At 28.8% G+C, this 24,240-nt stretch overlaps 1 protein-coding gene across 2 annotated transcripts; it reads right to left on the reverse strand.

The window, feature by feature from the left end:
- Positions 1-2,948: 2,948 nt before the first annotated feature.
- LOC129958809 (tRNA (cytosine(38)-C(5))-methyltransferase-like) lies at positions 2,949-24,041 on the reverse strand. 2 transcript variants are annotated; one of them, XM_056071498.1, is made up of 9 exons: positions 23,594-23,850; positions 23,327-23,475; positions 22,109-22,295; positions 21,715-21,786; positions 17,847-18,066; positions 8,960-9,174; positions 8,205-8,262; positions 6,071-6,203; positions 2,949-4,524 (listed from the first exon to the last, which is right to left on the reverse strand). In XM_056071498.1, the coding sequence occupies exons 2-9, from the start codon at positions 23,448-23,450 to the stop codon at positions 4,415-4,417; spliced, it is 1,119 nt and encodes a 372-aa protein (XP_055927473.1). In that variant the 5' UTR covers positions 23,451-23,475; positions 23,594-23,850; the 3' UTR covers positions 2,949-4,414. The 2 variants fall into 2 exon arrangements, with proteins under 2 accessions (XP_055927473.1, XP_055927472.1); XM_056071497.1 differs by lacking the exon at positions 23,594-23,850 and adding an exon at positions 23,883-24,041 and having other exon boundaries at positions 2,950-4,524.
- Between the last annotated feature and the right edge of the window lie 199 nt (positions 24,042-24,240).

Below are 24,240 nucleotides of genomic sequence, written 5' to 3' on the forward strand. Positions count from 1 at the left end.
GAATCTGAATTATGACTTAACTTGTGAATTAATTTATTATTGAGCAATCTCACCAGATGGATTTTTTACATCTATATAATTAAGCAGATTATTTAGTAGAATCGTAATGGCATACAAATTTTCAAACGATTTAGATTAGATACTTTAACTATACAATCAGTACCTATAATCCATTCTATAAAGTGAATTGACATATTGTCCAGCAGAATTCCTAATTTTAGACCAATTTACAATGTCCCTCAAAACAGAGTAAGATAACAGAAAACATTACAAATTGTACAGATTTTTTAAAATCATGGTACAAACCACTTGATATTATATATATTGATGTTGATGTATTGTCACAAATATAAATGTGATCAAATGAAAAACTCATATTCTAGATGACTGGGCTACACAAATATAAAATTTACAATTATTTTTTTTTATCGCAGACCAAATGTTGGCCTAGTGATGGTTTAAAATACATTTTACTTCAATAGTCAGATATTTTCTCAACAAATCATGATTTCCATGCATTCTACTTGGTTATAAACAATCTTTGAAAGCAATAATTACAGTTGATGCCCAATAATTCAGTACTGAATAGAATGTTAAATAATGTAGTCATGACTCTCCTAAACTATTGCCTAACTATTACTCAGAAGAGAAGAAATGCATTGCATTTCAACTTATAAATCATTCAAAGATCCAATAGATCAAATTAGAATTCACAGAGGCACATGAATTGGTCGCATCTCTCTGAACAATGAAAAGCTAGGTAGCGATGAACTTCGATTCAAAATATCTACTAGATAAGTCTCCAGAATCCTTCTCCTATACAAAATATTTTTTTCATTAAACCTGCACATGATATATATTGAACGCCAAATAGTTATTTTTTTTTTCTCCTGTGAAGAACTTTTTTTACTCATTGAAAGGGAAATATATAGAAATTACAAATATTCAGAAATCGTATTCTAATAATTGACTGGTAATTTTAATAATTTTCAGTAAATTTTATATCTTGGTAACTTTTATTCCGAAATTTATCTGATAAATGTCTTTTTCATGATATCTTAGAAAAACACAAAGAAAAAAAAATAAGAAGAAATCAAAAACACTCAATACCGCAAAAATTGCTGTCAATCTTTTCCTTTTTAAATGATCTGTTAAAAGACACGTAAAATCTTACATGTCTGCCATATTTTAGAAAGCTGACACAAGATGTGAAACTTCACAAAATTATCGGATTCATTCCATTTTCTCCTTTCACTATAAATCATTTTTTTTTTCTCTTACAGAAATGGAAATTTAATTCATGGTACAGCTTATACTTTCCTCGTACGTGAGTAAAAACATCTAGGAAAATTAACCAGTGTACTCTTCAGCTAGTCAAGTTCATCGTGGAATTTCTTTAAAACACATAAACACTTGGATTATGTGAAAATAAGCACAATGAATGTTCGCAACCAAAAGTAAGTTAATTATATTTTTGACAGACAATTTTATTCAATTTCAACAAGTAACATTAAGATGAAAGTTAAGATGACTACAGAGGAAAGAATTACTATTAATAATTTTTCATATTATTATTCTATTAAATGGAGCAATTTACTTCTGGCAAAATTAACCAAAAGTCGTCCATATGAATTATAATTAAACACTCTGACGGATGGATAAAAAATAATATAAAATGTAGCATTGACATCATCGCTTTTTTCATCATACAAGTGAATAATGTGATATATGTAACAGTAGAACGAGCGGTCCAACTTACCGGAAAAAAAAATGACTAAACATAGAAATTATTCAGTTTAAAAGTACTATTAATATAGAGAAGTTGCAATCATATTCATAAGCATCAAAATTTCAAGACTTTTTTTTTTTTCAGATAATATACGATCTGTTTTAAGAACTTTTCACATTTTTGCCATATAGTCCTAGTATTTAAACTATTTTGATTGACAACATAATTTTATCCAAAATGCATGCAGAATTTTCCAAGTTTCTACAAAGACATATATACAAATAACGTAATATGAAATCTCAAACCACTGAAATTTTAGCCAATAAAAAAACTAAGCCTTTAAATTTCCACTTATTCTGCTTTTTTTAAGGATTTAGACAAATAATTTTTAAATAAAAAAATACTATAATGAGGATTAAATTTTAAATATCATACAACTAAATTTGTAAGATATTTTTTGTTTAGTGAGATTAGCATTTAGTTACAAAGATACATGAAGATTGTCTCGTAATCCTGGATAAGGACATGACGCCAGTCAGCAATTCTTTCCAAATTTCCCTCCCATATCAGCATATTTGTTTGACCCTCAAAAGATTTCATGTGCGCCATCTCCGCATGTACGGTGACTCTTTTGTGGAATCGAGTCCTGAACCTATAACAGGAGGCTTTATTGTTAAGGAAAAATCTGCTTTCCTTAAAAAACTATTCACTCAAAGAGAGAAAGAGATTGGTTTGGGGCAAAAATAGCATTCTTTATTCATTTACGATACAGAACTAATTTCGAAAATAAAGTCATTCAATTTTTAATACTGTTTATAATCAAAATAATCAAAAGCACATTATATTTTAGGAAACAGAAAATGGAATCAAAGAAATTCTGTGATAAATTAGGGCAAGCCATTAAATAAAAAATAGAAGGTTTTTCTGGAGGAATGTAAATAATGATACTTATGCAAGTGTTTTTCAATACCATACTTTCATAAAATATATGTTCCTGAAAATCATATGTTCAAAATATCATATTCTTCAAGTTCAAATACAAAAAAAAAAAAAAAAAAACTTGTATATTTATCCTAAATAATTAGACTGCTCTTAAAAACTGATAATAAAAATGAATTTTTACTTTATTTTCCATTTGTTATTAAAAATATTGCATAATACAGACAATTCGGCATAGAAAGCCAGATATCATTTATCTGAAACTACCAATAAATTGCTCCCAAAAAATAAAAAAATATATATAAAAACTTTTGTTTAAAACCAAAATATAACAATTAAAATTTAATACATCAATAAAATGTTACTTGAGAGAAATCATACTTTAAATCAAACATTAATACCTAATGTGAATGAAAGTTTAAGGCAGAAAATTCTTGTAGATTAGTCAAAAAATGTATTCCAGATGTTCTGCATTTTTGTAAAATACATTTTCATACTAACCACTCATGAAGCCTTCCCTGTAGTTTGTGATCGTGTAAATGTTTACTACATACAAAACCAGATTCCAAACAGGCATTTGTAAAACTTCATAATTTCTTAAAATTTTCTGCTAAAGAATTAAATTAATTTTAAAAATATGGAATTAGTTAATATATTCATAAATAAGACAAATGCTTGAGCAGCATATTTTTAAAAAATCTACACATATTTCTGTGCAGGTAACATCATTTCAGAAATGTTAAATACCACCTAAGCATAAGTTGATGGATTCAACGTCATTACAATGTTACAGTTGCTTATCTTTGCTGCTTAGAATACAACAATCATCATAAATCATAATTAGGTCTTGCAATGAGCATGAAAAGACAAAATTCTGTAAAATGCGAGCATCAAAATCCTTAGAGTTTCAAAACTAGTTCAATTACCATTTTAATAAGAAGTGTTTATTACTCTGGTTTACCCATACTTAGAAGAGAGTAACAGAATACGATAGTCTTGATATGCTCTGTTGACTTAATCGAAATGCTTAACTAATTATTTTTCACCAGCAAATCACCTGATATTGCTTATGAACTCATTATCAATATTTAAAAAGAGAGAGAGATGACTCATAATCTATCGTATTTCTTTAAAGCATTTAAATTCTTGATTTTTAATGATTTCTTAGCAATATTTGCTGCTACAATACACAAAATTATTGTGCTTTGTATTTGTTTTTATTGCACTGCATCAATAATACTTCTTGGTGCTTTAACTCAAAATGCACTTTGAGTTTTGAAAATGTGCGTCTAAGAGAGTTATATACAGAAAAATGGACAGATAGTAAATATTTTATTAAATGATAGTTTCAGAAAAAAGAGGGTCACATAAAAATTTTATTTTCTTAACTTCTTACTAACAACTTCCACAGAAGTCAAAGTGTTTTCATACAATTGCCCATCTTTATTTAATAAAACTCTGTAATTGGAAATATATGTCTAGGTGCAATAATTATGGAAATAAACACTTTTGTCACTTTTGGGGATACTCTCCAAAAAAACAGAATACGTTAAACACATAATATCTGCCCGGAAATGGTATATAAATTTCTAAAATTAAATAAAACTTAGCATTATATTTCAAATCAGATAATGGATTATACTCTCAATGCACAAAAATTATTTTTTAAATGGCCATATATATTCTTTCAATCGAAAAATCACACTGTTTACAGAATGAAATCAAAAATATTCTAAAAACAAATTTTTAATCTCGTTTTTGAAATAATAATTTCATCAAACATGAAACAACATAAACATTTATACTGTTTCCTAAAGACTTGTACATTTGCTTCACACTAATATCAGAAGGGAAACCTGAAATTAAAAACATATTGAGATTAACAAAATGAATAAGATCTTGGGTGCCATAACAAAAATACTCCAAAATTTGAATGCTTCAGAAACTACACAGACATTAGTTGAATATAAATTTTGAGATTTGAAAAATAGTGTATAACAAACATTTTTTGTGAATTATCTGTTATCTGTAGAATTCCTTGTAGAAATTAAACAATCATTAAACCTTAACAACACAAATGAATTATCATTTGTTAATTAAAAATAGTGACAAATTTTAGGAATTTTAAATAACGGTATCTGCACTTGTAATCAACAAATTATGTCTAAACAAATTTAAATGACTTTCTACTTAATAATAATAATTTTAAAAAATCAAACATACTTTTAAATTGGTGCTTTTAATAAGATTTTTTACAATTATTGGAAAAAAAGCTCATTAGCTCCAAAAAAATAAAATGCTTATTAATTTCTGAACTTTTTGCAATATCCACTTTCCGGAGCTGTACAAATTACTAGAAAACAAAGAATAAATTCCTAATGATCCAAAGATATTTCAAATTATGTATAAAGAAAATAAATCTATCTGAATTTTGGAATTATTCATTTCTTGTTAGAAATTATCTAAAATTTGTATTAATCAACACTCACACCCAATTTTAAAATGTAACATATTACAATTAAAATTCAACTTATTTGTCAAAAAATTAATCATGGGTATAAAAATTCAGAGAATGGATATTTTTTTCAATCACTAAATCACAGAGTCACTAATGCAGAAAAGCCAGCCATTTAAAAAATATTTAATATTTCCTGTGAGCATCGAGTGATAACTTATAAACATATTCATGGCAGAAAAAAATATTTAATGTTTAAAAAATTTTTGAAATATCCTACCAATATGGTTATCTCTTTTGTGTGAATTCATGTTTCATAACAAATGATAAAAATAAGAAAGCAATCTTAACTAAAATGGTTCTTCCATTTAAGTTTTACAAACTGATGAACAAACAATACAATTACTTGTTCATCAGTAGGTGAAAATTAAATTTTTATTAAAATGTTTTCAATAAAAGCAAATTCACTCTTTCAAAAGATTCTGGAAAAATTATATCTACAATATCCCAATTGTCATCTGAACTGTTACTTTAATATTCTAATTTCCTGTCAAAATATATAATTTTCATGTAAGTTACAGTAGCCCAAATCATTTTTCACATGCATTTTTCAATAATATATATATATATAACAATTTTTTTCGTAGGTCTACTCTTAATGCCATCCATCATTACAATTATCCGCCAATACTTTTTTTTATGAGCACATTCTTAATAAGCATCATATTGTTAAAATTTTCACATTAGATATATTACAGGGACTTAGGTCTACAAGTAGCTTACATCCTTTCTTCTCATAACTGGCATTTAATGGACAGAAACCAAACAGTAAATTATTGATTTTCGAAATTTTTAAAATTTAACATAAGCCAGGCAATTAACAATATCAAACTAACTAAAATAAACAAACTAAATTTCTACACAATATTTATTAAAATCATACATACTAAAATTGTCGGGATAAAGCATAATATTAGCAACTTCTTTTGGAGTAAAGTAGCGAAGTCCAAGTTGTTTTAGCAAAGTTAGTCGCTCTTTTGTATCTTCAGATTCTGAAGCAAGTTGAAGAATTCTATAACCCTATATAGACAAACACACAAAAAAAGATATTATAAGCTTAAAGACAAACTAAAATAGAAAAGGGGGGGAGGTAAGAGAAATGGATTCTCAGGTACTTTATAAATATTATAATATATATATAATCTAAATGAGCATAAAAATACAAATGTGTAAAAGCAGCTCCAAGCAGTGGCGTAACAAGGGAAACAAATGTCCCGGTCTAATATAATTTTTTTACCCACGGTCGTTATTACTGGTTTAGAAGAAATTGATGGTAGCATGGCATTAGCTTTTTTTTTTTGGGGGGGGGGGGGTTATGGAATCCATTTTAAAAAATGATACACGGGCACTAACGTATTGTTCCAATGGCGTTCCATGAGACTACCCCCATGCATCTATACCCCCTTGACCTCGGCCGCTAAGCCACAGGCTCTAGTAGTTATGATATAATTACTTCCTCACATGATTTACAACATAAAAACAAAGAATTTGCTTTAAGTTTATGAAGGAAACAGCTAATTAATCTGATGAGACTTATGTGACATTCTCGGAAATTTTGAACTACAGAAGATATTTCTACTTTCAAAATGCTTTGATAACTGCATATTTTTGCCACGTTCACTGCTTGAATGGATAAAATGCTGAGTTAAGTGTGTACCAAAGAAAGCTCCGGATACAAGACCATATTCAGAATTAGTTGCATGGGATTTGACACGCAACATACAAGAAATTGGTTGTGATCGATCTCGTCCTGGACGACCAACCACTTCTGACGAGGTTGTTGCAGAAGTATAACAGACAGTCAAATAGCAAACGTATGGAGAGTTCATGGTTTATTGGTTGTAACGAATTCGGTTCGCAAAATCTGCTCCGTACCAGTTTCAGCATATTCAGAGGATGTAAGTTTATGATCATCAATTATGACAAGATTTTGCTAACAAATTTCTCATTCGGCATGGTACTAATAAGAGATTATATGGACATTAGAGGCAAATTTCTCATTGACTTTTAACGTTAATACGAAGAACTGCATTTACACAGCAGATTCAACCCCTCAAGATATTGTCGCACTTCTGTTACACGAAGCAAAAGTCATTGTGATGTATGGGAAAATAAAAATCTTCATCTTTGGTTCTTATTTTTTGAAGAAATTATTGCTCTAAGTCCACGAACGTGCAAACGTATAAAATTCTCGCTATGAGTTAATCTTAACCAATTACGCCATTCACGATTTGCAACAATGAAAATGCCGTTTTTCACTTAACTTATTTCCTTCTTTTCGTACATCCTCTTTGTACTCTTCATATGTGACTCATTAATTCCCCACACTCAATATAAATTCTTTTGACACTTCAAAATTACTTACTCCACTATTTGCTTGAAAACTGTTACAAACAATATTTCTTGCAATGAGAGTATGTTTTTTCCTATTCTCCCAAAGACAATTTTCAATGATCGAAAATCCTCTCTCAACATTAAAGCTGCCATGAGAAAGAATCTATAATCTTTAACACTGATATGGCATCATTGCAAAGTTCTGAGTTGAGAGTAGATCGAACCAAAATTTATTCAATCTGTCTGTTCTTTGAAAAGTGAAAACCGATCTTTTCAAAACTTTCATTAGAGTCGCTGTTAGCAACATTTATCAGCTTATTACTTTTATCATAATGAAATTCCAAAGCATCGCCATAACCTGGAAAGAAAGCTGTCCCTGGTTGTTGTTGTGATCTTTCTGATGACATTAGATTTTAGATGTACAGAAATGATAGGGCGAAATCGAAGATCGCGCGTATACTTAGAACGAAATGTTCTCGTCCTTAATTTTCCTTTCTTTCTAGATATTTTTAGAAATATCCCTGCCTTTTAACAAACTTTCCCAGCTCTATAAAATTCCCTGACTTTTCTCTGATATCCTTGATTTCCCGGTTCTGTCGCCACCCTGTGAACAGTGTAAGATACAAAAAGCTTTCTATAAATCATTCAAATTTTTCTAAAAAAACTCAAAATAAAAATATGCATTACCTCAGAAGGCTCAATTGATAAAAGAACTGATCCAGTTCCTCGGGCATAACGATGATATCTAGGGTAAAATAAATAAGATTTTTCAAAAATGATAAATTTTGAAAAATAAAAACTGTTTCAACAAAGATTTGATAAAAAGATAAGGTACTCAGAATCATTAATAAAATCAGTTCTTTAAGAATAATTTATTAGCAACAGATCATACTTAAATGAGGAAAGAAGAAAGAAAAAGGAAAACGAGTTAACTGCTTTAAATGCAAGCTTCATATTTAATTTACCAAATTACTTGATTATTGTAGAGCTATATGAGAATGATGAAGTTAACATAGATAATTGCTGCTGTTACGATTTAAACTGCTAAAAACCCTTTAAAATGTCAAATAACAAAAATTAAGTCTATATTTTCATTTAAATCAGAAAACAAAGATCTACCTTTGTCTTTATCGCTGTCTGCACATACAACGGAATAAATCATATTTATATCAAATGAAGTCAATTTTTGATTTAAATGAATAAGAATTACCTTTGGAAAGCTTAAAAAATCATGGAAAGGAAGAAACGTTCGCACCTTTAAAAAATTTTCAAATGCAGTAATGTCTATTGTTAGGTAATATAAATACGGTATTAAGTAATAGGATACAGTAACATCTAGAGTTAGGCTATAAATAAATCATTTGTCTCATAATATAATGATTTATTTACAAAATATGCAAAAGATCTAACAAGGGGCACAAACAAAAAGTTTTAAAACTTACGCTTTCGTAAAACAGCACGAATTGCAATTATTTTCATCCACAATATCGAACACGGACCAGTACTTTAAAAGAACATGGTCAGGTATAAGATACAGTTCAAGATTTCCACTTTCCTTCTCCAAAAAATATTTTAAGGGATATATAGTTAATTTATTGTGGCACCACTCTGGACATTCAAATCTATAACTGCTGCTGTTAGGCATTTCCCGTAAAAGCTGCAATTAAACAAAAATTTATGTGTGGATTTCATTTATCCTTACTGGGGAAGCCTTCTAAAATTTCTAAATATTCATACAAATTATGAAAAATGGAGACAATGGTTAAATAATAATTTTAAAACAATGATTGCGGAAGTTTAACTGAAGAGAACATTAAAATAAAACTACTATCCACTCATTCCAAACATTGTTTCAATATCTATTTTAATTCTAAATTTTCCATTAGAATAGAATTCAAATGAAATAAAATTAATATGCAGGCAAAATTTTGACTTAAGAACTTAATTACGAGAATATTAATAGTTTTTCTGGTATAAAACATAAAAATTCAGATTATAATAGTTTCACAAAGCTACTACTATTATAATGCTGATTTTAAAATGCATTCGACAACAATTCAAAATTCAGGCATGAACATGATTTTTTTTAATTTCACCCTCCTTATATCTGAAAAGTTTTAGTTAGAATATGCTATATATTCTTAAATACCTTCTTAATCTGCATAAATGCAAAGCAATTTCTACTAAATACGTTGCTAATAGTTCATTAATTTTGACATGAAAATATCTGTTTCAAAATTTCTAGTCTGTAAACATTAATATATATTTCATTGAGATTATTAAAATTTCCGCTCATCATCTTCAAATGAAATTTTTAAAAATTAAAATTAAAGTTTTCTGTAAACCGTTTAAAAATCTTTCAACTACTACTTTCATTTTCTTTTTAAACACTGGCTACTTGATGAATGAACTCCAACTTGCATGTTTTCTTTATTCGTATTAAAGCGACAACATATTTCTGATTGTTCTGTGGAATTGAGAATATTCAAACTATTAAAATACTAAAAAATAAATTGATATAAAATTTTCAAAACAGAAATCACCTCCATAAAGTCGAATGTTGGCATCCAATTATCATTTTTATTGCCATTAAATTGTAATGGCTAAAAATGTAAACAGTTTGTTCAATAAAATACAGAAACACTGAAAGATTCTAATTACCACATATTCACTTTTTCCCTTTGTTTAGATTATAGTTCGTTTATGGTCACTTAAACTACTTATTAAATGGCAGGTACAAGGGTCAACAAATATTTCATGGAATACTGTAATTGTTTAGAACTTGATGCATGCTGAATTTTGTCGTCTCAAATATCCTTATGCAAAACAAGCATAGAATTTAGGGTAGTGAGATAACAATATGAATATCATTTTTATCTCATTAAGTCTCTCAATATTTAGATATTCTCTATCAACAATCATTGAAGAGTTTAGAAATGTTAAGCTGAAAACTGCTTGAATCAACAATGCACTCTTCTAATAGAGAATCCTGTTCTTATCTTAGTCAAATTTAACTGTATTACATTTATCTAAAAATATTTTAGTTGTTTCTTGAAGAGAATTGTAGTAGTTCAAGTAAGTACTAAAACTCTTTTATAATACTTTCCGTACAATGCTTAAACAGTTGAAAGAGATGACGAATAATGTAACGATCAAATTAATATTTCCGAATAAAATTTCAGCTACATCTAATTCATGGCAATTTTAACGCAATCTTGCAGGAGGGCCTTAACAACCATAGGGGCAATGATTTGAAGTTCCGAGTTTATAGCAACCCCCCCCCCTCCACCCTCATGTTTATGAGGATGAAAAATGCATGGATTATTTTATACAAAAAAAAATTTTATTTAAAAAAAATTAAGGAACTAAGCCTTTATATGATATTTATATTTTCATTCATCAAGTAGTGAAACTCTGAATACTAGATTTACAGAGATTGGCTGCATACCTACTTTTACTGAAACAAGTAATTTTGACACGAAAAGAAAATTGAGATCTTTGGTATACAATCGTAACTCTTTTTATTTTTTTAACATAACTATTATTAAACAAGATTTATTCATTACAGTTATACATTATACAGCCGTTGTAACGCTACAAATTTCACGCGGCACAGCAAAATAAGACAAATAACAATCGGCTGCAGAATGAGCACGCAAATCCTGTTTACATCAACAAAATAGCGCGGGAAACATGATTCGTGAAGAGATATAGGTATGTATTTACATATCTTAAGGATTGTGCATCGGCGTTAGGCTATGCATAAAAACTCTAAATGTTTATAATTATCAAATCCATAACCTATTACAGTGCTTCTTACAGCTAAAACTGCTAAAATAATGAATCCATCAATTTGAAGGTTATTTGGCAAAATAGTTATATTGCATACAGATACGCGAAATTTGGGGTCCTTGAAAGAAAACAATTCGACAAATACATGTTTCAGCATATGCTTGGTAATTAAAACATATTTCTAATACAAAATTGATGTTTTCTTATGTATTTAATACTAGAATTATAGAACCCGTCAAATTGACGGGTTCCGTAAGTCTAGCGTTATAATAGAAATAGTTTATCTCTAATTAAATAAATTAATTTGTCAGCGAGTATACTGAAAACCAATCGGATTAGACAACATCAAATAGCTACGAATGTCATATTCTTGTTGTCTTAAGTAACAGAATTTAAATGGAAGCAAGAAAAAGAAGTAGTAATTTACATCAAAGAAACATTTACCGAAAAAAATTAATGAAATTAAGGAGTATAAATCTACTTTAAGTATTAAGAAGCAAGGTAACTCTGCTCCCTGCTTGCTAATATTTGGAAGCCGCCAAGAGAATTATTAAGCAGCCATGCAACGCTACACAAACCCTGATTTCTCCACTTGTTACATTGAGAATATAGTGCGTCTTAACAGTTGTAAAAAAAAAAAAAAAGAGAGAGAGAGATGGGCTAATTGATTTTCTTTTGATGCTTTGACTTATATCAACAGAAAACAAAATTTATTGTCCTCAAAAAAGTGTGTTTTTTCCCCCTTTTTTTTATAAACATTTAGAAAACAATTTCAACAATCAAATGAAGCTTTAAAAAGAACTATGACGTGACAAAAAAAAAAAAAGTTAAGAAAGAAATTCAAGATATATAAAAAGGAACTTTAAAAAAAATCATTTTGATCTATTAATTGATGATTTGATTTATTAAGATAATTTATGATGTGCTGCCATAGCAGTTATTATTAAAAAACAATTTCATAAATAAACAAATATCTTAAATTGGTTTCCTTTTGATGCTTTCACCACATAGATATTTTCTCAGTATCATATAATTTGCCGTTACTGAAAAAGCCCCTATTTTTACACAATGAAGGCATTAAAAAATAGCAAATGAAACTAAGAATATAACACATATTTGATAAATACAGAATATTAAGATAAAAAACCATTCTTGCAGTTATGCAAATAATATGTTGATGTGATTAGGAATTCTCTAAAACAATTAGTAAAAAAAATTAATGCAATCACAAGTCGAAATGTAAGTTACATGTTCAGCTATCTCGTAAAGGCTATATTAAAGCTTGCAGTATCTCTCTGTGAACACAGTCATACAAGCAAGTTGAGTATCTTGATACAAATTATTCCTTCTTCGTCCCGAAAGTCTGTCAAAACTTCCTTTGATTAATTAGTTTGCATGTTGAATTTGTTTTCTTTCATCCTTACAATGATATTCAAAAGCACAACAAAGTTTCATATGCAATTCATCAAGCGGTTTGATGGCTGATCGGAAAGAAGACAAACTGCATTTCACTTATTCGTTTCCATATAAAAGTGAAATCACATGATCATGCCAGTAGGTGTTGCCAAATTATATAAATAATGATATTTTTTGGTAGCTACATTAGAGAAACAATTTATTTAGATTGATCAAATAGAACAACAGAAAAAAGTCTAAGTTTGGGCTATACAATAATGAGGTTTTCTTGTCCCAAGTCTTCTGAATCTCTGGTTATGACACTGGCTCACAGATGTGCCAATCGTTGTTTAAGACTAAATCAGATAAAGAGAGTAATTAAGCAAATGAATTTTTCATAATTTCGAAATAGAGAATTTCTTAATTAGGAACCAAATCATAAGAAGTTGCTAATCCAGTATTTTGAAGAGGTTTCGGGAAACTCATCGCAAGCAGAGGACCAAGCAGAGACAATGAAAGTTATAATACTTTTATTTTGAAAGATACGAATAAAAAGAGAAATATATTAAATGAATTGTGTAAGATTAAAGCATCACTAATCAAATAGTAATCATTATTTTTTATGATTTCCAGTCGATGTTAACTAACGGGGATGATTAGGTGGATCTTTAGAGCTTATTTCCTTATTATCAAGGATTTCCACATGTCATAAACAATGTAGTCTTCGTCAGTATTCATGGATTGTTGATTCCCAGAAGAAGCACAAAACTTAATAATTCATATTAAACTTTCCACTGTTTTGAGCTAAAAGAATAATGCAGCTCTTTGCTTATGTCCCAATTCAAGATATCCGTATTTGAATTGATCATTACTCTCAATTCGATTATTACAAAAATAACTTGACTAATAACATAGAAATACAACCTTAGGATTGAAATTTACTTCTCAAACCTTTTTAAACTATAATTAGCACAGGTATTCAACATTAAAATTCGGATGCAATGAACAATTCTCTAGGGGATTCTGTAGCAAATTCATAAAGTCAAAATTGATAAATCATGATAAGGCGAATATGTAAATTGCCAGATTTGTCTGGAAACGAAAATGATTTATGTAAAAATAAAAGGAAGAAAGGAATAAAAGGAAAAGTGCGAAAAGGAAGGAAATGAGCTCAAAATTTTAGCAATTATAAAATCTGATAGAATCAAACAATGGAATTTTATGCAGATATTTTAGCCAAGCAAAAAACCTACATTATTTCCCAGTACGTTTAATTTTAATTAATGCACGTGCAATTGAAATAATAAGCAAAATAAAAAGATATTCGCGGTTGAAGAAATTAAATGCCTAAAAGATATCAATATAAATATTAAATAGGAGGTTCCGCCCCCCTTGCTCGCTTATGCTCGTCAACCCCCAGGAACTGCTAATGCAGTTCCTCTCGGATCGCTTCGCGATCCAAGCTCGCTTCACTCGCTCGCCATCTACTAAACCACTTTAGTCTAGCAACATATATGTTGGAGTAAATTGAATCAGAATATATGATAAAACAATGAAAGACACAAAAAAAATGTAAAGCAAAAAGTATACTCGAAAGCTGAACCGTAGAAAAGTTCTTTGTAAACACAAATAACTTCTCATTTAGGAACTATATACATCCACCTCAGAAACAAATTCAAAAAAATCGTGCCTTGCTCACAATTTACAATGAACGGCAGCAAATAGGAAAAGATATGTTAGGGAAGAGAACATGTCCTGAAATATGTTGACAATTAGAAATTGAAACTTGGAATCGTGATATATTTCTGATTTTTTAAAATTGATAACCTTGTGAAAAATATTCAAAATTTTGCGAACACAATATTACATTTAGTCTGTTTTGAATGAAATGCTTCCCATAGAATTTAGAAATTAAAATTTTTACACCAGTCAGAAATCATTTGTTTAAAACTTCTTGGTATACACAATTTGCTATTTCTCTATTTTGCTTTATTAATTGTCATACTATAAGCCAAACGAATTGGAAACTGCTTTCGTTTAAATTTAAATGGCATATTGCTGTCAGAGGGTATAAGGGGTATCCATGGTATAAAATATGTTTCATCATTTGCAGAACTAATGCATTTTACCTCTATAATATTATGTTGCAATTTGGTTACAAATAAGCAAGTTCCATTGCACAAACCTTTGGTTGGAGCTAAATTTCGCAATAACATAATACTTTTTTTTTTTTTTTTTGTCGTGTGACTATTTTAAGCCAAATTTTTGCGCAGTAGCTTCTGAGGGTAAAGACCCCTGAGCACCCGAGGGCAGAAGTCTAACTTCTAGCTCAAATGAAGATAGCACACACACACTCGCTTACACAACCCCTTTTTACAGGGGGGATCTTTCCCGCATCTCACAGAGAGAACACAAGGAAGAGAACAACCATGCCCGAACCAGGACTTGAACCCGGAACGCCTAGATCACGGGGAAGACGCGCTACCCCTAGGCCAGGACGCCGGCATAATAATACATCATGGCTTTAAATACAATTGAAAATAAATTATCTTTGCTTTTCTTGATTATTCAATAATTTATTTGATAATGAAGATTGTGTCCTGGGTGAAATGACTTGAAGACACAGGTTGTCTATTATGTGGTTTATTGGTAACATCAACAACAAAAGGCACAGGAGTACGCCATAGTGTAGTAAGCCTAGAGAACTACACATAAAATTTCTCGGGAGAGGGAGAGCCGAGATCACACTCCCTCTAGTACAGGAGTCAAGTTCGCATTTACTAGAAAAAAAGTATACTAACATCAACAGGGAGACCACATGATATTTACATGATTGGCAGCTAGCTCTGCCCAGAAAGAACACGTGGTTAACTGAATTCTTAACAATTTATATGGCGGCATTCCTGTAGGTGTTAAAGAATTAAGAAATTCTACCGGAAATATTAGTCTGTCATTGGGATCATCGCTAAGTATGTTATCAACAGCTTCATAAATAACTGTTTCCCCAGGCAAACATGTCAATACCTGATTATTTCAATGGAAGCATCATTAGAAACAGTTAGAATAGTTCTACCTTTCAGTTCTTGGGGCATAACTGTGCTGAAATTTAAATCTACATATAGTTGTTTTACAGGATTTTGTTCTGAAAAATAACAAACATCTGGAAGCATAACAGTATCTCTATTCTTTCCTTCATCGACTGACTCCTTGAAAACTCCTTTTCAGTTTTTAGGGCTCTCATGTTTTTAACTAAATTTAGTTTAATAAATTTAGATAATAAATTATGCTTTTTCAAACAACTGGCTACAGTTAAAGATCTTGAACCTTTTAAAACAACTGGTAAAACTTGCCTGAGTCACCATGAAGCAAAATAACTTTACCACCAAATGGTAGGGAACAGTTAGTAAGATCCTGCAGAAGCAATAAAAGCATGAACATGTGCCATGGGTGCTGTATCCCAAATTATTAATTTTGTTTCACAAATCAACTTAGATTCTTGTGTGCTTGGCTTCAGATTGCAAGTTGAAGTGGCATTTAAAGGGATAGATATTTTAAAAACTGAAAATGCAGTCCTTCCACCACTAAGCAAAGTAGCAGCTATACTCGTTGAAACAACTGGAATTACGTGATGCCCTTTTCCCCTTGTTGTGTGCAACAATATATTATAAAGAAAAGTTTTTCCTGTTACTGCAGGGTCATCCAGAAAGAATAATTTTGATGTATCTTCCTTGTCCTCAAATATAGCTTTTAATAGGATATCAAAAAACAAATTTTGTTCTTCATTAAGTTTTTCAGCATTAATCTGTCCTTCCTGCTGTTCTTCTAATGCATCAAAAGACGACAAATTTGAAAGAGATCTAGCAGATGAACCGTAGGAAACTTTAATTTTTTAAGATTTAAATTATAATTTTTAAGAAGCTCTTCAATTTCTGCAAGTGCATATTGAAATCCATTATTTTCAGAATACTGCCGAATAAAATTCTCACTAAGACTATCTTTATACCGAAACCAAAGTTCTGGAACATCATTTACTTCCCCAAAACCACAAATCGTAGCAAACAATAAACATAACTGAAATGGTACATGAATTTGTATTGCTTCATTCATTGTGTCATACCAATGTTGATCCCCCTCAAGTAATCTTTGCATTTGACATGCTTGCTGAAAAGTACTGCACGCAATTCCATCAACAGTTTTTAAATCATAACTTACAGCTCCCAATTTTCTTAAAAGTAACAAACGCAAATATCTTTCTGAATCTTGTATGTTAACCACAGGCATTCTTCCAATAACCTGTTCACATCGTTGTTGTCGTTTTTGCCACTTCATTGTACTTTTATTGAAAGTATAATAATGAGGAATATCTGTATAAAAATAAATGTGAGATTCTTGAACACTTTTATTTAACTCAAACCCTGCAGTAAAGTTGTTTGTTTTGTAGCAGCTCTTGCCACAGCTTGTTCTTCTTGCCCATCTTTATAAAAAACAGTCTCTTGACCTGGCAAATGAACAACTAATCGTACAACAGTATGAGATTTTTCTGATAAACTAAATTCGTTCAAACGCCACATAGCTTATGGTGCACTAACATATCTCCCATCTAGAAATGATAAAATCTCATAATGATCAAGGGTATTTTCTTTCTCAAATCTTATTGACACTGCATCACGTCCTTTATACACATATTTATACAGATACTTGACACTTCTAATCGAAGTACATACTTCCACATTAATATGAGCATTGAATTTTTTTGAAAGCCAAGGGTTATAAGGTACAACCCATCGGTTATCCAAATCATGCCTACCAGTTAAGAATGCAGAAGTTCCTTCGCCATTTTAAGTAGAGTTTTTAAACAACATATAAATTATAAAAAATATAGCAGGAAAAAATATCGTTACAAAAATAGCAAATGCATAGTAGTAAAAAATATGGTTGGAATAATACAAGTTTATCTGATAATATTCACCAGACATTCATTTAACTGCAATGATTTCAGAAGTAGCAATATTAAAACAATTTAAGTGGCAGTCAAGAATGTATAAGATTGTATAAAATATTAAAAATAATGCTTCATAACAAGACAATCAAAATAATTGGCAAAAGTATGCTACTCAATAAACAATATACAAGCCTTAATACCTGTTGAGATTCAATGAAAGAAAACCGTTCTTCTCTCAATTTAGCAATTAAATAATAGCGAAGACGAGAATTTGGAATATAAAAGTCCTGGGGAGTTAAAAGAAATTCCTGATATCTGTACCCTGAGATTTCCATCGTTTGAATTAGGGCATTTCTTGCTTCAGATTTCTCAAAACCCATCACGTTTTCCAGCAAAATATAAAAAGGTTTCCTCTGAAGCCTGAAATGATTTAATAATTTGAACATAAATCAATTTAAATTCATTACAATAAATAGTGATCAAATACTCATTCATATATAGCTGGCAAGTCAATGTTTTAAACATCATATCAACAACTTAAAACAAACATAAAACGAAGCTTAATGTTCTTAGGATCAAAACATTCAGATAAATATAGTATTAAAACAACCTGTTTAAAAAAAAATGAAGTTTCAGGATCTCTATCAAATATATAGGATATAAATTCAAAATGCATATGCTATATTTAATATTCAATATTTATTTATTTATAATATCTGTAAGGAAGACAGGGAAACATTAAAACTCATAATAACTCATACATAATTCACAAATGCCTCTCCTTTTATGTGCAAATACACACACACACAAAAGAAAATTTAAACAAGCATTTTTGAATTGGTTCATTTTTTTCTAGAGATATTTACTCTGCAAAACACTCCATTACCCTTCATACAAAAAAAAGGAAATAAAAATAATAATAAATTTAAAAAAAAAAACCTACAAAATTTGAAGGGAAAAAAATCCAGAGGCTAGATTTATCATTTGCACCAAAAGTTTACCAATAATGTGATGATTTTTCACTTTAATAACTTCACTCATTACTTGAGGATATTAAACATTATAAACTACAATCAATTAATGCAAAGAGAAACAATTTCTAAAAAAAACAGTATGACAAATCTTTTAACTCAACACAATTTTTTTGTGTACCACTGTTTGGTGTTCAATAATTGATAGTCAACATTCAATATACAACAGACATATAAAATTTGTAAGAATTCATAATGTAACAATGATATCACATTATAATATAATAAAAGTAACTTAAGCTTTCTGAAATACATAAAATATCATATAATCTCTCGATAATGTGACATGATTTTTCATTTTTTAAAAATAAAGCAGGCTAGTTTTGAATTGAAGTTGATGCATATTCCATATTTTATTTGATAGAATGCAGATGCTATAATTTGCAGATCTGAATGGGTGTTTCAAACTCAGAGTTTCACTCAGTTCAAATTCAGTTCCCTCATCAGATAATATTTTTTATACAATATGATATGTCCACATCTGGAAACTTTACTTTTGACCATTAATCTAAAAGTGTGGAGAAAAGGATGTTCTTGTTATTGAAAAAACAAATTACATACATTTTGTTCTGATTATTTAAATTTAATTGCAGGATCTTAGTTATAAAACTATGATGAATTTATAATCCAATTTCTTTATAAAAAAACTAGAATAATTTTTATAAAGCAAAAAACGAAATGTGTATTAATTTTAACATACTTACATAGGCATATAATTATGTTAAAAAGAAAAATCATAATCCAAGCAAACATCATTTAACAACTGTTCACAAATGAACTGTAATTTTAGTGAAAAGGATTTACTTTATCATCCGGCAAAAATCAATGTCATCTTTTAAAATAAGTTTCATATTTTTTAGGCAATGCTTACCCCCTGCCCGCTTAAGTCATGTTGGCCCCTAAACATGCAAGTTCAATGGTGCCCTTTCTCCTTCCAAAAACATACTTTTTTATTGATTTTAATGTAAAATCATTATAAATAGTTTTAAGAAACAAATATTTCAAAAATAAACAAAATATTTTATGAGGAGTCACCTTCAAGAAAGCTGGTTTCAGAATCTTGCATAGAAAAAAAATTCAGATTTAAAAGTAATCTTAAACAAAATGGTAAAAAACATTTTCATTCTAAATACTTAAATGTAACATCATCTAAAGCTGTTGACTTCTAAGCCAGCCGATCAAATGCAAAAAAAAAAAAAAAAAAAAAAAAACGACCACACTAATTAATAAGTTAATTGGAAAACAGGAAATAAAATCCAAGAAATATATTCTGAAATTTAAATGATGATTCCCATCAAAATTAATCAGATGGTAGAAAAAAATTAGATTATCCTAAAAATAACACAAAATAAGCTTTAGGTCACCTAAAGTGAAGGGAAGCAGCTGTCTATTCCCCATTCAATAATTTGGCCCTTTCCCTCCTATAGAAATACAAATACATTTATCTGCATGCTAACTGTTATAAAAAAAAATGTAAGATAGATATATGTGATACTATTTATGATAATTACGAAAGCTTGTAAAATTATTTTGTAGAATCTTTTATTAACCAGTTTCCTTTCTTAAAAAATTAATGATTATTTATTCCTCAAGCAACAAAAACATACAATAAATTGTTTCATAACTGCAATTGCTATATACATTTACATTGCATAAAACTAAGGATACCAAATGATTGTTATCACTGTTATGATGTACTATTCAATATATATGAACCATAAAATTTAAATATATTATTTTATACTGAAAAAATGAGCCTAAATATTTTCAGATCCTCCAATTTTAACTTCAAATAATAAATAGCTGTGAATCTAGCTGTCATAACTATTTAGTTTCAAAATTTTTTTAATTTGCAATCAAAGCACCCAACAGAAATAAGGATTGCCCCAATTTGGATAGAAATTACAGCATATATCAAAAATTTAATCAAGTTGTTAAAATCATTTTCCCCCCCAATACTGAAACATAACTAGAAGAAAAGTATGGATTTTGAATAAAAGATAATTAAAATCACTTCAATACATGTATATTTATGAAAAATCAAAACATATTTCAAGTACAAACCTGGAAAAGCTTTAGAAGTACAGATGGAAAATTTCCCAAAGTATTTTGTTTACTTATTCTATTATAATTATTTGATCAAAATACTTCCATCACAGCATTTGATTTATTATGTAATTCCAGTATATCAGAACATTTTGTTATGTTACCCGAAAAGCAAAAACAAGAAAGATTTCTAATAGCAAATAAAGTTATTTAAATTTAAAAATACTTAATAAAGTAAACTATTTTTCTACTAATCTAACACTGCAAACAATTATTTTTATCCTAACAAACATTTTTATTGAAACAGCATCAACATAAATGTTTTGTCAATGTAAATATTTTATTAAATTACCATTTCTTTCAAACATTAATTGATTTCATAGTGAAATTCAAATTATTTCAAAATTATTCAGGTATTTTACTGAATAGGAAAAAAAATATGAACATAAAAGTCTAGCTGAACTTAGATAGAAAAATTAATGAAATTTTACAATAATTAATCAGTTTATCATATTTCACCAGAATAGACAAGTAAATGATTAATGCCAACATGACTATAATTAACAGCTCAAAAGTTTTTGACAAAAAAAATATTTGTATGTGTTTATAATAATGAAACATTTAATTGTTTTATTAGAACATTTCTGAATGATGTTTTATGCTGAGCAAGCTTTTCTAAGTTTTCACTAATCTGAAAATGGAATGTTATTGTAAGACTGCGGTAATAAAAAAAATCATTTTCAAAATATGATGAAAAGAAATATATGACATTTCCATCTACCAAATATTTTTTATATCTTCAAATCCACAGAATATAGAAAGATAAGAGAAATATTGATCCAAATAAAAACTTAGCAATGGATAGATAGCAAGATGCATCACAAAAGACTCCTACTGATCTCATAAAATATTATTGTGAAAAGAAAACATTAGCAATTGATTATTTTTAACAAGAATCAAAATTTTAATTAAAATTACTTAAAGCACTTACTCATTGAGAATAGTTAAAATATGCAAAAAAGATTTGCTTCGTTCATCTTCTATATCTTTTTTCAAGCCAACTCTGTTACAAAATAAATGCATTCAATTAGAATTATTCAACAAAATAATCCTAAAAAAAGAAAATATATGCATTTCACATAAAACATTCAAATAATAAAAAAATTACATATATTAATTCTTAACACTATTTTACAAAAAATAATCCATTAGCTCATATAAAAAATAAAAAGTCAGTTGACTGATTTAAAAAATTTGAACCAAAAAAAGCATGATCATTACATGAAACTAACAATTCATCTTGATTTATTTTACTTTTAATTAAACTGAATATTCAATCATTTTTTTTAAAGAAGACTTTAAACATATATATATGCATTATATACCTGGTAAATGGTTGACAAGGAGGGCTCATAGTAATGATGTCTATTTTCATATTTTCTATATCACTGGAAGTGAATGACAAGATATTTTTTTGATAATGACCTTGGGAACCAAAATTATGTTTATATATAGCATTGACCACAGGATTAATATCAATGGCAGCAACAATTTCATAGGGGATTCCAGCTGCTATAAAGATAAAAATCTAACTCTAAGAAAAATGTACAATTCAAGAGCATAACTTAAGAAAATTTTAGAGAAAAATTAGTAATTTTAAAACTATAATTTATGTAATTGAATTGAAAGAAATATTAAAATTTGGAACTTTAAGCAAAAATCAAATAAATTATCTTCATTTGAGAAATAAAGAATTTAATACAATTTAATGTGTTAAAGTCTCATAACATTAACAACACATCTAACATAATCATACACAATTACTCAAGTGCTTAATTTTCATTACATAATAAGATATAATATCAAAGTATGTGTGTGGGGAAGGGAATGTTTTTTTTTTTTTTTTTTCAGAAAAAGATAAAAGTTGGGTAAAAGACAAAACAACTAAATTTATTTGCAAGAGAAAATAATAAGCCATGGAAGTTCAGTAAATGCAGAAAAAAAAAAGGGTAAAATTAATAAACTTGCTAAATTACAAAAATAATTTTGTCTTTTCTAAAAGTAGGACCCCTTAAAATTTCAGCTAAAAAGAACAAGAAAAAAAAAGGTTGAATTTCAATTTACCTTATTGCCTTGTTGGCATATGTAGTAAAGAAAAAATAGAAAAATACATGAATAGAAGAAATTTTATACACATTACTATATATACTGTAATATATATACTGATGCTCTTCCTCAATTTGATAATTTTTAAATTACAAGCAAAAATCAGAAAGTACCTTTCATTATAACTTAAAATTCTAAAAAATATTGTTAACAAGCATCACATCTATAATTAGCATCCAAAATAAACATAAAGGAGTGAAAAAATCAAGCCACAATTGAACTAAAATAATCCTTTTTAGTCTGTTTGAACTGCACAACCCTTTTAATGACTAAACTAAAATCTATGTGAATAGAAATCTTTGAGTGGAACTTTTTTTCATCATGAATTAAATTCAAGCAAGATGCAATTAAAGCAGCAATCAAAAACTAGCATTAAACAATTCCAGAAATACAATGGAAAGGCAGGAACTATAAGAATGACTTATCAAAATGCTTACCATTCAAAGCAAATCTCATACCACCAATTCCACAATAAAGCTCCAATAATCTGTATCTTTCTTTGTTTGTAGAATTTTCTTTTTGAAATATATTCTGATGTAGACAGTCATCAACAGCAGCCATTTTTATAAATTCTTGCCTTTAATATCTTTAAATGACAAAAAAATTATCAAACTGATACCTTAAGTCATTGAATTCATTTATGAGAAATATAATATATAATGTAAAAAGAAATTAACAATATTTTTTGCAAGATTATACATAACCTAAAAACTGTTTAACCTAAAGCAGTGAAGGAATTTAAGGACTTTCAATTGACAGACATGCATGCAGAAATGAGAGTTAAATAATTCTTAGAATGTATATTAATGATGGATGAATATATATAGTAGATGAAACAATCCTAAAATAAGGTAGCTAAATGATTAAACTAAAGAATGTGTAGTCTTTTCATTAAAAGCAGTGAAACATTAAAAATCTTGCTAAACATAAACTAAAGAACGCAGTTAGTTATCCATTTGTTGAATTATCACATTCAAAATTAGGGGTACTTACGAAGATCTGGATTGTCTGGATGTCGCCAATTTGTTTACCCTTTGTATTGCCAAACCGGTTACCGCTAATCTCCGCACAGCTCTCTCTGGTAAACCCTGCGTGATGTTGTATGCGCAGTAACATATTCTTTGCAGCGTATTGATGCATGGATTTGCAAAGGATGCATCATTGCGCATGTCTAGTAAACACAATAAGGCGTACTGATACATACATTTGCAAAGAATGTATCACTACGCCTTACGGACTACAGAGAAAAGCAAATAATTTTTATCTTTTGAAGTTTCCATCTTGTTCAAAATTAGTCTCACACTTTTCCTTGTGCAATTCTTTTAAGCACGGGGACAGATAACTTTTCTTT

The sequence above is a fragment of the Argiope bruennichi genome, chromosome X1 (assembly GCF_947563725.1).
Source record: "Argiope bruennichi chromosome X1, qqArgBrue1.1, whole genome shotgun sequence".
In the NCBI taxonomy this organism is placed as follows: domain Eukaryota; kingdom Metazoa; phylum Arthropoda; class Arachnida; order Araneae; family Araneidae; genus Argiope; species Argiope bruennichi.